This window comes from Triplophysa rosa, linkage group LG14, assembly GCF_024868665.1.
Source record: "Triplophysa rosa linkage group LG14, Trosa_1v2, whole genome shotgun sequence".
In the NCBI taxonomy this organism is placed as follows: domain Eukaryota; kingdom Metazoa; phylum Chordata; class Actinopteri; order Cypriniformes; family Nemacheilidae; genus Triplophysa; species Triplophysa rosa.
In genome coordinates, this window is record NC_079903.1 from 21,329,077 (window position 1) to 21,342,072 (window position 12,996).

At 38.1% G+C, this 12,996-nt stretch overlaps 1 protein-coding gene across 1 annotated transcript; it reads left to right on the plus strand.

Moving 5' to 3' along the window:
- Positions 1 to 1,265: 1,265 nt before the first annotated feature.
- Positions 1,266 to 12,900, plus strand: fxyd5 (FXYD domain containing ion transport regulator 5). The gene is made up of 9 exons (XM_057350450.1): positions 1,266 to 1,523; positions 3,893 to 3,938; positions 4,960 to 5,016; positions 5,104 to 5,241; positions 6,703 to 6,756; positions 7,269 to 7,298; positions 10,382 to 10,456; positions 11,032 to 11,077; positions 12,329 to 12,900. Exons 1-9 carry the CDS (start codon positions 1,512 to 1,514, stop codon positions 12,351 to 12,353), a joined length of 483 nt encoding a protein of 160 aa, XP_057206433.1. The 5' UTR covers positions 1,266 to 1,511; the 3' UTR covers positions 12,354 to 12,900.
- The last annotated feature ends 96 nt before the right edge of the window (positions 12,901 to 12,996 follow it).

Genomic DNA, 12,996 nt, shown 5'->3' on the forward strand with positions numbered 1-12,996 from the left:
ATTTATACCAGCCTGGTTAAGTTTATTGTGCTCAACCTCGTGGTTCTCAGTAGAATTGTGAAAGCTGATGAACAGCTGAAGATTAATCCGTTTTGTCTTGAGAAGCATTTCAGTGTGTAGGAAGGCTTCCAGACCTACAGATATTCTTTACAGTTCTTTTAAGCATGCTAGAGCGAAGAGAAACTTTCAATTTTGTAATTGCTGTATGTATGAACACAAAAGAAAACTAGTTGTAGGCTTAGTAGGACCGTGCTGTCATGACAACCTCTGGAACATTGTGATCTTATTTGGTTACCACATTTATGTTGTGGTTGTAGGGTTTCCTTCCTTTGGTTTTCAAAGAAGTTAAACGTTTGTCACGTTTGTTTGTAATCTCATCGTTGAGAAAAGAGAACAGTGGAACCCAACGTGAAAGGGCAAACAGGATCTCTTTAATATGTCAAATGTTTCTCCTAAATACAGACGTTTGAGTAAACGGAGCTCAAAACTAGACTTCTGTGTAATTTCTAGTTATCGCACCTTTGTGTACTTTTGAGATATATAATGAGATAACAAATGAATAAGTTCTAAATTGTGCAATAAAAGTCAGATTTCCATATATGCATTCAAATATTGTATAACTGTGTTGCATAATTTTATGATTTTTAAAGGCCAAGTTATCAAGTATGCACGTTCAACATCATTTTTATACCTCTATACTTACATCATATGTCAGCAATAGTTTCATTTGAATCTAAAATATAAAAAACCCTTAAACTCAGTTTTGAGCTGTGCTTGCTCTTACAAAAGCCACTGCCATGATGCTATACACTGAAAAACTGTGTGCAAAAAAATGCCACAAAACAATCAAGTACATCCCACTAGTTGTTTTTTTCACGTGTCGCTTGTTGATGGTTGCTAGGGAACTGCTGGGCGGTTGCTAGGGTTTCCTAAAATAAGAAAACCTCTTCAAGTCACTAATAAACTAATGGAAACATAGATGAAAACTTGATTAAATCTCGATAAAACCAAAACCTCTAAATTTTCCTTTAGCAGCACATCATTGAAATTGACCTACAAACCGTTTCTCAAACTGATAAAATAATCGCATTTCACATTTACTTTATGAATTTCCTCATACACTTTAGTTGCTTCATAGACAAATATAGACGTCATTATGGTTTCAGGGCCTTTGGATATACACAAAGATCTACAGTGCTGATACACACGCAATGTGACAGAGAGCGAGGGAGGCATTAACACAGTTTGAACTGTAGACAAAGGCTGATGAGACTGGCATGAACGAGGATTGGCAGATATGAGCAGAGTCAGGGGCCGATGCACCAGCGAGAACGAGCGAGAGAGAGAGAGAGAGAGAGAGAGAGAGAGAGGAAGTGCTGAATGATGATAGAGGAAGTAAAAAAAAGGGCGTGGTCAACCGTCTACACATCTTCCATTTTCTCTCCGTTACGAGGCACCGGCGGATGCAATCCTGTGTTCAACTCTGATTGGATGTGATATACAAGTTCAATATGAACACTAAGGTGAGTGAAATTAAACAATATATCTACGTTTTTGATGCCTGTTTAAGATCGCAATACAGGCGTAGAAAAGTTGAAAAGACCATCAGAAGGTCAAATGGAGAGAACAATATGCACAGCTAATGTCACCCGTGCTTCGAGCATGCGAGGTCATAGTGGACCATGCTTCACATTTATCTGATCCATCGATCATCTAACACCCAGAGGAGAATCTGTCTGTAGAAACAGGTAAACACACTCGCTCACCTGCTAAAAAGAATTAAGCACGTAACCCAAAGTTCAATACATGCTTGGCCTCACATAGATCAAAGCTGCTACTTCTAATGGGAAAGGTCTTGGAGGCTGCTGAAGAAAATAGTGGAATAAAAGATAAATAAATGTGTTTTTGCAATAACTATTTTTGTGTGCACATACACATGCAAATGCCAGGAAAGGTAGCTGTATATATATTTTAACATATTTCACGGTGAAAAGAAGAAGTTATATTATGCGTTACAAAAAAGATGCCTGTTTTTGGTGTCATTTAAAAGAGTTTTTGTTCATTTTGACATTATCCGAATAACAAAGACGTGTGCTTAATTGTAATAAAAAATAATCCAACGTTAGCAAAAGGTTATAATGTAAGTTATTCTGACATTTACATCACTGTAACAGTAAGCAGCACACCACGTTCTATAAAGTTAGGCAAATATTAGTTTGAAAGCTGCTGCCAACATGAAGAAATTAATGGGCTGAAACATTCAAATATGCTTCTCTGCTTTCAGTACGTTTCGTTTTTTCACGACTCGGAGTCATTGACAAATTAAAAGGTCTCCTGTTGTTGTTCAAGAAAGGAATGATTATCTGACCTTTAAACTCTAGACGTCTCATGTAAATTAGATGTGATAACACGTGGCAGCAGTTCGCCCATTACAGAACGTACAGTAGATAAATTGAGCATGTGAAATTTACAGTTTCGATGTGCCCTGAAACGCTTGATCTTGTTGGAGATAGAGGAGGACAGGTGGTGACGCTTTTTGTTTTCGCCTTTTATTCCCAAAACGTTTAGCCTAGAGCTTTGAACGGTCGATTAAATTGATAACCTATTCGAGTCAGATGCATTTAAACTATTGAGTTTACACAAAAAACAATGTCTGTAACAGGTACTCTGTTATGCGCATATCGGTGCATTAAATAAAAAACTGATTTTCTGTTACAAGGGGCACCGCATTGAATTGTGGGTCTACAGATATTATTGTGGTGGAAATCAGACTGTTGGAAGTAAATGTGACCTTTATACTCACAGATCCCACAGAACTACCAGCCGCAGTTCTCTATTTCTGACCTTCAGCCCCCGTGTCAGAAATCTCACATTTTTTTTGTGTCGAAAAAGCAACATGTTGAGCCGCAGCAGCAGTTCTTGATAGATGATGTTTTGCCCGTGCGGTTTGCCCTGTGACTCTGGTATGATTGGTTTGTATTAAAAGCTCTGAGCTTTGGCCAAGGCTACAGCAATCTGTTCTCCACACCTATAGAATTCTGGGATTTTGGTTGTTTGATTACACCAATCTGGAAAATGGTGACTAATGTGATGATGATGTGTCATAATCTAGTGTTTGTGTTAGGTGCCGACTCTGTTGCTAGGTAACCAACCCGTCCGCCCCCCACAGGCATTGACAGTCTTCTATTGTTTGGCTTTTATGGATCAAAAGGCACAAATTTCAACCATGTCTCAAATTGATTGGTTAATGATAACCTTGAGAAATGTCGAGACCTTTTATCTCAAACGCTGTCATTACACCGGCTGAATGTTTATGGGCAGACCGTGATAACACCATAAAACATGCACAGAAGTCCTTAAAGTTGCACTAATGTTTGCACTAAAGTGTAGACCTAGAAATAATGTTTTGTAATTTTGATGTTATAATACAAAGTATTGAGTATCCAATGCTATTTTCTTGACTAATTAAATGCAAATTTGTGTTGACCCCTATGCACCAAAAGTTAGATTTCCTTATTTACAATAAAGCACACAAGATGCTCTCTGGAAACTGCTCAAATCATGCTGTGGGAAAACCTCAGGTTTCGAGGAAGTTCATGATGTTTGTGGTCATTTCTGAACTGAAAAAGCAGATCTCAAATTTGAAACTTCCACTATTGACATGACATTTGCAGAATAATAGCAAGTAGGAATAGAAAAGAACAGAATAAAGTGCGAAAATGGCAGATGCGTGTGAGAAAATATCGGTAATTCGGTGCAACCACCTTGTTCGACATAAAAACAGTTTTTCATTTTTGCACTTGTTTTGGGCCTTAAGACAACCTTACAGTTTTATAAAGCGATTTATATAAACAGTCACACTTTTTGTTTGTGTTTTTTTTTTTTTTTTCAGATTCTGTTACGAAAGGTGACATTTTTACTGTTTCTTTACCTCAGAGGTGAGTAATTGCCATTCTGATTCTCTCTCTCTCTCTCTCTCCCACACACACACAATTTTTTATTATTCTACACATACTGTATACACTATAAACATGTGTCAGTCTAATCTGATAAATCCTACTTTTTATAAAATGCCACATTATCCAAAGCCACGAATGACCAGCGGGTCTAATATGTAGAATTGTTCCAGATGAATACTTGCGATAAAAGATTGATTATAGCCGTTCTGCAATAATCACAGCATTTGCCGAGAGAATTGCTTAATCCCATGTGGCCATTCATCTTGTGAAGAGATTCATTGGAAAGCCGCGTGTAGCCTGAAAACGCGACCAAAATGTTGCGACCCATCTCCGCTAGACCACAATTAGTCCTTGTTCTCTGGCAGGGTGTATTGCGAGTCCTGCCTTCATTACAAACCACTGCACTCTACATCACCACACTGTTATTATGCCACAGTCAGAATACATTTGCATTCATTTGCTGGCCACTGTGTGTTCTTGTGTTGAGCGGGAACAATGTGTAGAACATGTTCTTCAAACGCTTACAAGTCATAATGGTCTCAATGAAGATATAAAGTTTGATATAAAGGACTTTTTTCAAGATCAGACCAACGGTAGCTTTTTATGTGGAATTGTCCCACTCTATTACATTCCCACACATCAGATTAGTGTTGTTATTTTATTGCACGTTTTGTTACATTAGCATGGTTTTATTATAACCGTTTTAAACTGTATGTTACTGTAGCTTTAGATGATAAGAAAACAGAAGTGTAAAAAGAATGTGTTTTTTAAACTGCAGCCATCTGCCAATGGTCAAGACAAACAAATAGCACTGCCCCCAACGTATGCCATCAGTTGCATTGATATTGCTTTGTAAGGCTGTGCAAACAAATAGAAAATAATAGTAAAATAATAAAATAAAATAAAAACTAAATTCTTGTACTTTATGTAACTGGTTATTTTTAAACAAAAATATCATTTGCGACCTTGAAAATGAAAAATGTTTGTTTTGTCTATGAAGGTTGTGCCACTGAAACACCTGCACCTGTTTCCAACACCCCTGGACACACAGAAAATGGTCAGCGATTCTTTTGAATACTTTTTATTTTGGCATAACAGCTTCCCCCTTCAGTCCGTTAAAAACATGTCTGTTCCCTTCCCTTAGTTTACACAACTGCCACAGAGATGACAACAGGCAATCAGAGTCACACCGCACCTGCGACAGACGAAAATATCTCCGCCAACTCCACCGTGACCCCTACAGTGATCATAAATGAGACGTCTACAGTCAGTACAAGAACAAGTAAGAAAGATTTGATTTATTCCTGCTCCTCCAAGCACTAGCTCTACAGTGAAGGTCATGTTAAGGTTCATACTGACAGCACCAAAAAAAAAACCACACAAATGTGAGTGGGATGTTCTTCGAGTTTCCGAGTTGGGGTTGTGTCAGTGAGAAAACATAGAAGCAACGAATGTGACTTTTATTTTGGAAGCTAATTTCAGTGATTTAGTTTGTCTGTGAAAACCCAGCTCTCAGTCTTTTTGTATTAACTACATAAATTATACATGAAATAAAGTTTTCTACATAAAATCATACTGTAAAGAACATTCTGTGAAAATATAACCTTGATATCTTATTTATGTTTAGGAGGCTAACTTCCGGTAATTTATGTGAAAAATAATGGAATAAATGAACATTTGAGTACCTTAAAATCTATTATCATTTACAGCAATAAGCGACTTCATTGGTGCTTATATATAAAGCCGTGGAAAAATAGAGACCATTCCAAATTTTATTTTAATGAGCATTTCAAGATGTATTGAGGTCATTCCAGTCCAGTGTCTGTTGAATTTCAACAAACCAAACCTCAGGAGTGACATAAAATCATCCCACAGCAATGTGAAAGACTGACAGCATAACAAGACACATGAAAGCTGTGATAAAAATCTGGGTTATCACATCAAAAAATATATTTTTTACTTTTCCTAAATACATGTGCAAATATTACTGTCGTGTTGCTTAAAAGTGAATATGAACTTGTTTTCTTTGCAGTATTTGAGGTCTGAAAAAATCTCCAGTTTTCATTTTCTGTAAACAAATGTAAGAAGCAATATTTTTACTTGAAAATTGGAAGAAATATTGGTAGTAGTTCACAGCATGATACAAAAATTATCACTTTACCAGAAGGATTTTAATTTAAGAAAACCTTCCACCCGAACAAGCGAGGATGTTGGGAATGGGATTGGGAGGAGGGTGACAGAGCAGAGGATTGCATGAATAGCTGAGAGGCTTCCACTTCACTCCTGCAATTCATATCAAGGGCACACATAACTTGGAAACTAATTAGCAGGTAATTAGAAAATGCTCGACGGTCTTTCCATGCTGAGAGGCTAAAAGATAATACAGCGTTTCTGAGGGATTCAGCAGCACTGTCGTGGCGAGCCGATACGCTTTATGAAGAATCAACCAACCATATATCCTGAGAGAGGCGCACCATTGAAATATGCCAAAATTGAATTTGAAAGACAGCCCCGGACAGAAAACGAGTGCTGCTGGAATTGAATTAGAAGCAATTATGGACGAATCCATAGGGTTGCGATAAGGGGCCACGCTGTCTGCTTTTCAAGCTCAGAGTCCGACGTCTCTACCCTGCATTACGGACACTGAGAAAAACCGAATTCAAAAGCTTCCTTTTATTCATTATTGAATTGGAGAAAAGAATGTCCATGTTAGATTAAGTCTTGTTTTATATTCTCCTTGCAGCGGCCATGAAGACCAACACATCCAGAACTTCCAACACCAACTTTATTGTGTGGGGTAAAGACCGTTTGCTTATTCTCTTCTACAGTTCTGTTCACCTGTTTGCTGATTGAAACATCAATCGTTTTATTGATATTTAACCGTTCTGAGGTCATTGGCATCAGTCAAGATTATCCGTGTTTATTTAAAATGCGCACAATAGCCTTGTCGATTGTGTGAAATATTGGCACTGGCAGTATCTCAAATCCTAATATTCATAACAGCCACACACTGTCATTTCACTGCCTCCGCCCTAATCCGATCATGGGAAATTAGCGTTGGAAATCATCTAAGGTAGACGGGTCAAAAGACTGCTTTCTGATCGTCATCCCATTAGATCCATTAAAACCAGCCAAACCCAGCGGGCTCATAATGCCCATGAATATGCTGACACACTCCCACACATATACTTCTGGCTTACTTTACATAATATGAAAAAGAGTCCATTACATTTTATAGGCGCACACAATTGTTTGTAAGTCTTGTTTATTATGTCAAAACCTCTCTAAACTGTGCAATTTTCTCTACAGACAAGAGATGGGATGAACCGTTTAATTACAGTAAGTATCTGTTGAATCATTTAGTAGTAAGTGGTGTTTGCTAATGCAAGCATTACTGTTATTATCGCTAAAAGAGAGGGTCGATGTTTTTTTTCTTGACATGGCCATGGTAAGATAGCAACGCCATGAACACCTTCGCAACCTTAAAGCAATACAATGGCAACATTCTTGCATTGCAGAAATCAGTTTTGCACAGGCAAGCACCACGTTTTTTCCAGAAACTGCAGAAATCTAGTTAGCAATTATAATTTGCGCTGATAAAATCCTCACCTATTCTGGATGTGCTAATCTGGTGCATTGACTATTATATTGTCACCTTGGAATTCATAGGCGTAATTTGCAGGTGGGACATGTCCCCACCACTTTTTGGAAAATATTAAGTCGTGGGGCAGTCGTGGCCTAATGGTTGGAGACTTGGACTTGTAACCTAAACGTTGGCGGTTGGAGCCTCAGTACCAGCAGGGATTGTCGGTGGGGGGAGTGAATGATCAGCGCTCTCCTCCACCTTCAATACCACGGCTGGGGTGAGACCCTTAAGCAAGGCACCGATCCCCCAACTGCTCCCCGGGTGTGTGCTCTCGGTGTGTGTTCATGGTGTGTGTGTGTGTGTGTGTTACTCACTGCTGTGTGTGTGTGCACTGGGATGGGTTAAATGCAGAGCACAAATTCCAAGTATGGAACACCATACCTGGCCTCACTCACGGCACTTGCTTGTGCATCCAGTGTCCAAGCTCAAAAACGCGTAAACGAATGAACAAGTGACATTTTTAGTCATAGGAATAAACTGTTTTTAAAGAGTACATAACATGAGATCATGAAAATGACATTTCATGCGGTGTGTAATGTTGGCGTGTTTGAAAGTAAGCAGTCTGCCAAGTTGTAAATCCGAAGTTGAGTGAATAAAGTTATTGGCTTGGAAAAAAGGGAGTCGACTCTGAATCACGCAAACGAGTCGTCCCTAGTCCGAGTCGTGAACTGCCGCGGATTTACGTCACTACATATAGTCCCGCCTACGTTTTGCTAGGACTGCCCGCGAAAACTTCACTCTTCTCCCCCAAACACTGTAGCTCGTGAGCCTCATTCGCAGTAGACCAATCACAGCAGACTAGACCATCTGACCAATCACATAGCGGAAAGGAGAGGATTAGACAGATGAATCGCGGAACGAGTCATGTGAGACTCAGTCAAGAAGTAAGGTAAAAGTAACTAGCTATTATTACGAAATAATAGTGTTTTTACACCTTCTGTTGTACATAAACTTGCTGTTTTTTTTTTTTTAGAAAACTAGAAGGTTCTAGCTACAAAGTCTGACTTGGTTCTACAAGGTTCTGTTTGTGAGTTCATCAGCACTTTGAATGCACACAAGAGATCCGATCAGGTTTCTTAGAATTTTTTTCTTTTTAAAAATTAAATAGTTAAAATGTCTTAAAGGTTCAAGGTGTAATTATTTGGAGGATATAACGACCTTAAATAATGAAGCGTTATGTTTTTATACCTTAGAATGAGCTATTTCTATCTACATACACCGCGGGTGCCCTTACATAGAATTCGCCATGTTGTTTCTACAGTGGCCCTAAACGGACAAACTGCTCTCAAAGCGCTTTTCGGAAATACGTTATCTCCTTCGGCAAAGAAGCGAAAATGTGACGGCATCTTAGTCCTGTGTCAGCCACTGTAGTGCTTCGAAAGGGAGGGGTGGAGTGAGACTTTGTTTGCAATTTGCAACCTCACCACTAGATGCTGCTACATTTCATACACTGGACCTTTAAATGTTACAATTGAAGCTTAATATCTCAAAACTGCTCAGAATGCTGAGCCTTATAATTCCAAGGTGACGATATCACATTCAGAAATTGAGAACGCAAAACATGGCGCAATCTCGACCGGCAAATCACAGTGATTTAACAGCCACAAATCTGGTTTGGACTAGATTGAACAAAAGTGTTTTGTCATTCTGATGAACTAGTTAACAAGCAATCAACAAATGCGGCGCTTTGGTTTCGTTTTGACAGAGCTTGCATCCATCAGGTGTTAATTTTCCACTGTATATGAGCTTCTGACAATATGTCCACACAGAGAGACTCCTATGAAACAAAAATATATGAGAAAGTACTGAAAAATATAATTGCTTTAATTATGTTAAATTATACATTTCAATACATTGGAACCAAGTGCATATTTTCAATATATGAAAAGCAACGCTTCTTTCACTTATTCAATATATTGTAATACATAATAAATGTATTATTCTATATATTTTGAAAGCTATATTAAATGACTTCAAATATTGACAGTTAATGTATTGGAAAATAGATTTTCTTTGCACACGGGGAGATACTGGAGAAATACAATCCCTGGTGTCTGTGGAAAGTCTTGTGTTTATAAGAAACACAGAAGTGCTGAGAATGGGAGCACTACGCTATCTCGAGTGCTGTAGTTAAAAGCTTATGACCTGGTGACAGATGCTGTTTCAATCACTTTCTCTTGTTAGGGCAGCTACAGGGCATCTGATGTTCAGGAAAGAGCCTCATTAGCTTTGACCTGTGGATGCCTTCATTCCATATTCCCCAGCGTCTTAGACTTTAAAAGTGCCTGAAAATTCTTCCAGAATGCAGGATGTTCTCGAAGGTCTGTGCGTGTGGGTCAGGTTTTCCCCAGAAGAACAGTAAAACCGGAAATCACCCAACAGTGCCAACAGTCTCCATACGGAAAACAACTCAACAATATCTTGATGAAAATACAAAGGTGTTTGTGAGGTTCGAGTGACAGTCCTGGTATAACAGTATTTTTTCATACAGTAATGAGAATCTCATAATAATCACCGTAGAGGATAATGAGAATTACACTATTAAAAGGAAAACACAGTATTACAAAGCTCTCCGGGAGTCATCAGTATCTCAACTGCTTTTGGACATTTTTAAGGATTTTTTTATGAAATCAATTCTTTCCTCTTCTCCTGCTTGGAGATACAGTTCTGCGCTTCACACAAACATGAAATTAAATCGAATGAGACGTGTTAGACACAATTCTGTTCATTTGCTTTGCATGATGATTAGTGCATAACATGATTTATATGTTTTCAGACTACTCCTCTCTCCGGCACGTAGGTTTAGGCATCGCAGCGATTCTCTTTGTGATGGGGATCTTGGTTCTTGGATGTAAGTTTTTTTTTAAAGATCATTTACATTTTCAGTTTTAAAGGGACAGTTCATAAAGATTCTGTCATCATTTATTCACCCCCGAGTTCCAAATCTGTATACATTTCTTTGTTCTGGTGAACAGAGAAAGATATCTGGAAGATTGCTTGTAACCAAACAGTTCTTGGCCACCATTGACTACCATAGTAGGAAAAATGACAACGATAGTCAAAAGTGCCCCAGAACTGCTTTCCTACATTCTTCAAAATATCTTCTTTTGTGTTCAACAGAACAAAGAAATGTATCAAGCTTTTTTTCTACTATGGTGGCCATATACACGCATTCTTCCAAATATCTTTCTCTGTGTTCTTCATCAGAACAAAGACATTTATATAGATTTGTAACAAACTTGAGGGTGAGTAAGGATGACAGAATTTTCATTTTTGGGTGAACTGTCCCTTTAACAGAGCAAACAACACAAGTCTGACAACCACAACAACTTGGTTTTACGTTCTGAATGCTTTCATTAAACCCTCACGTTTCAAAACCACAAACCACTCTTCTTCCCTTATTATTATTCTTCCTACATCCCAAAGGTGGTAAAGTGAAACGAATACCACACTGTCGCATTGGCAAAGGAAGGTAAGCGGGACTTTTATTTGTTTGATACTTTTTCATTTTACTTTCGTTTATTTGTGTGTGTGAGCCTCAGAAGTTTATAGTAAAATCACGAGCTGTGTTAAGAGTAACATGCTGGTAGTATTTCTACGATATATTGTGTATATGTATATGTTGCAAACTAAAATGCAAATGATCTGTGTCTATTATAAGATAAGTATAACCTTTCACATGAATGATAAAAGCCATAATACATATGCATGACCTGATCTTCCATTTTCGGTCTGACAAATGAAGTGGATGAAATTGTCATAATATTTATCATATTATCTTGATTTATTAAATACTTGGTTTATTAATAAGATGATAAGTGTATTGCACATACTGAATTATTCTCTGTAAAGACGTCATGTGTCCATATCGTGCATTGCATACGTTTCACAAACTATTAGTAAAAAATATTCAATAAACAGCATACTGTACACGGTAAGCAATACATTAAAATACCATTCTGATTATTGTGTCATTGTTCACTGCTTAAATACCAGCGCTGTTGTTGCTTATATAACCTTTGATCTTTTTTGTAAAATCCTGATGCGTCCTTACAGTCAGTACAGAATTTATTACGTTTAGACATCATTAGGGTTTTAAATAGATGGTCCAACGTGCCCGACGTTCAGTCTTGCTTCATGTAGTTAAGAGTCAAGAGTTTATGTGTAATATGTGCTCATTATACACCTCTCCGTGCCATTTCAAAATGAAAATTTCAAAATAAAAATACAGGGCGTTTGCATGCGCAGAATGTCAGCTGGGTTGACTTGTGCAAGAGGGACAAAACAGTATGTAATTTTAGTAATATAAGTGAAGAATAATAACACGCTTCTCTTTGAAAAGAGCTTTTTCAAGTGGTCTCGGCTATTAAGGGGAAAAGGCATAATTTTCTTTCTCTGCCATCCCATGAATCTAAGTCACTCAGAATGCAGACAATTCTGGCACGTTTCCATTTTTTTTCACAGGAAATCATACGCCAGCATGTAGGCAGTGTTGAATCATATATAGATAAATGAATCCACTCACTGAGTGACTTAAACATTTCTGCTCGTTTGCATAAAGTGAAATTTTTCTCATCTTGTTTGCGACAGCACTGTTGTTACTGAGAGTGATCTTACTTAAAGTGAATTTTAGTTTGTTTGTTGCTGCACCCTTTTTTGTTTATGGTTGTATTTGCTTATGAAGTGGCATAACTAACCTGTTTCTTTATATTTTATTGTCTAGTTCGTACAAAGTGACCAGAAGTTAGCGCTCGATCTATCACAGCTCATCATCAATAAAACCAAAGGCAACAGATGAAAACAGAAGAGCCAGTCAGACCTGTTCTGACAGCAGTTAGGCCTACATACTTAAATGTCCCCCTTGTGACAAAACAAGGCCAAGATGGAGAGATTGTGTGTGTGAGTGTGTTCATTATTTTAAACTGATCTCTGGGTATGTCACACAAGGCGCTGGGGAACATGTTGTTGCTCTCTTGCAGCACTATACGCCAGCGGTAACGCAGCGGCTGGGACTTCAACAGATCCCAGTGTAATCACACATCTCAGACATAAAACCCCTTCATCCCCCTAGCACCAAACGGCTCTGTTTAAACGTCAAACTTTGTTCAACACAGACCTGTACTTGCTTTTATTATTATTTTAATATTTTGCATCTTCACATGTGTCTTTCGTTTGGATTTGTAGAAGAGGGTTGTGAAGCTCACAAGCGCCCTCTTGAGGCCATTTACTGTATTATAAACCAGCAACGAAAAATAAAAGTTTGACTATAAAAGCACGAGTCTGTTCAGTTGTGCATTTATCTCAATGTATCATCTGGACTTTTGGGTTAAAACAGGGTTATCAGTGTATCTGACCTGAGCTAAAAACACTGCTTAAGGTGGTTTCATTAGT

Coding starts and splice junctions, on each gene's coding strand:
- fxyd5 (XM_057350450.1), top strand. Junction 3,939..4,959: donor ACTGTTTCTTTACCTCAGAG/GTGAGTAATTGC, acceptor TTGTCTATGAAG/GTTGTGCCACTGAAACACCT. Junction 5,017..5,103: donor CCCTGGACACACAGAAAATG/GTCAGCGATTCT, acceptor CCCTTCCCTTAG/TTTACACAACTGCCACAGAG.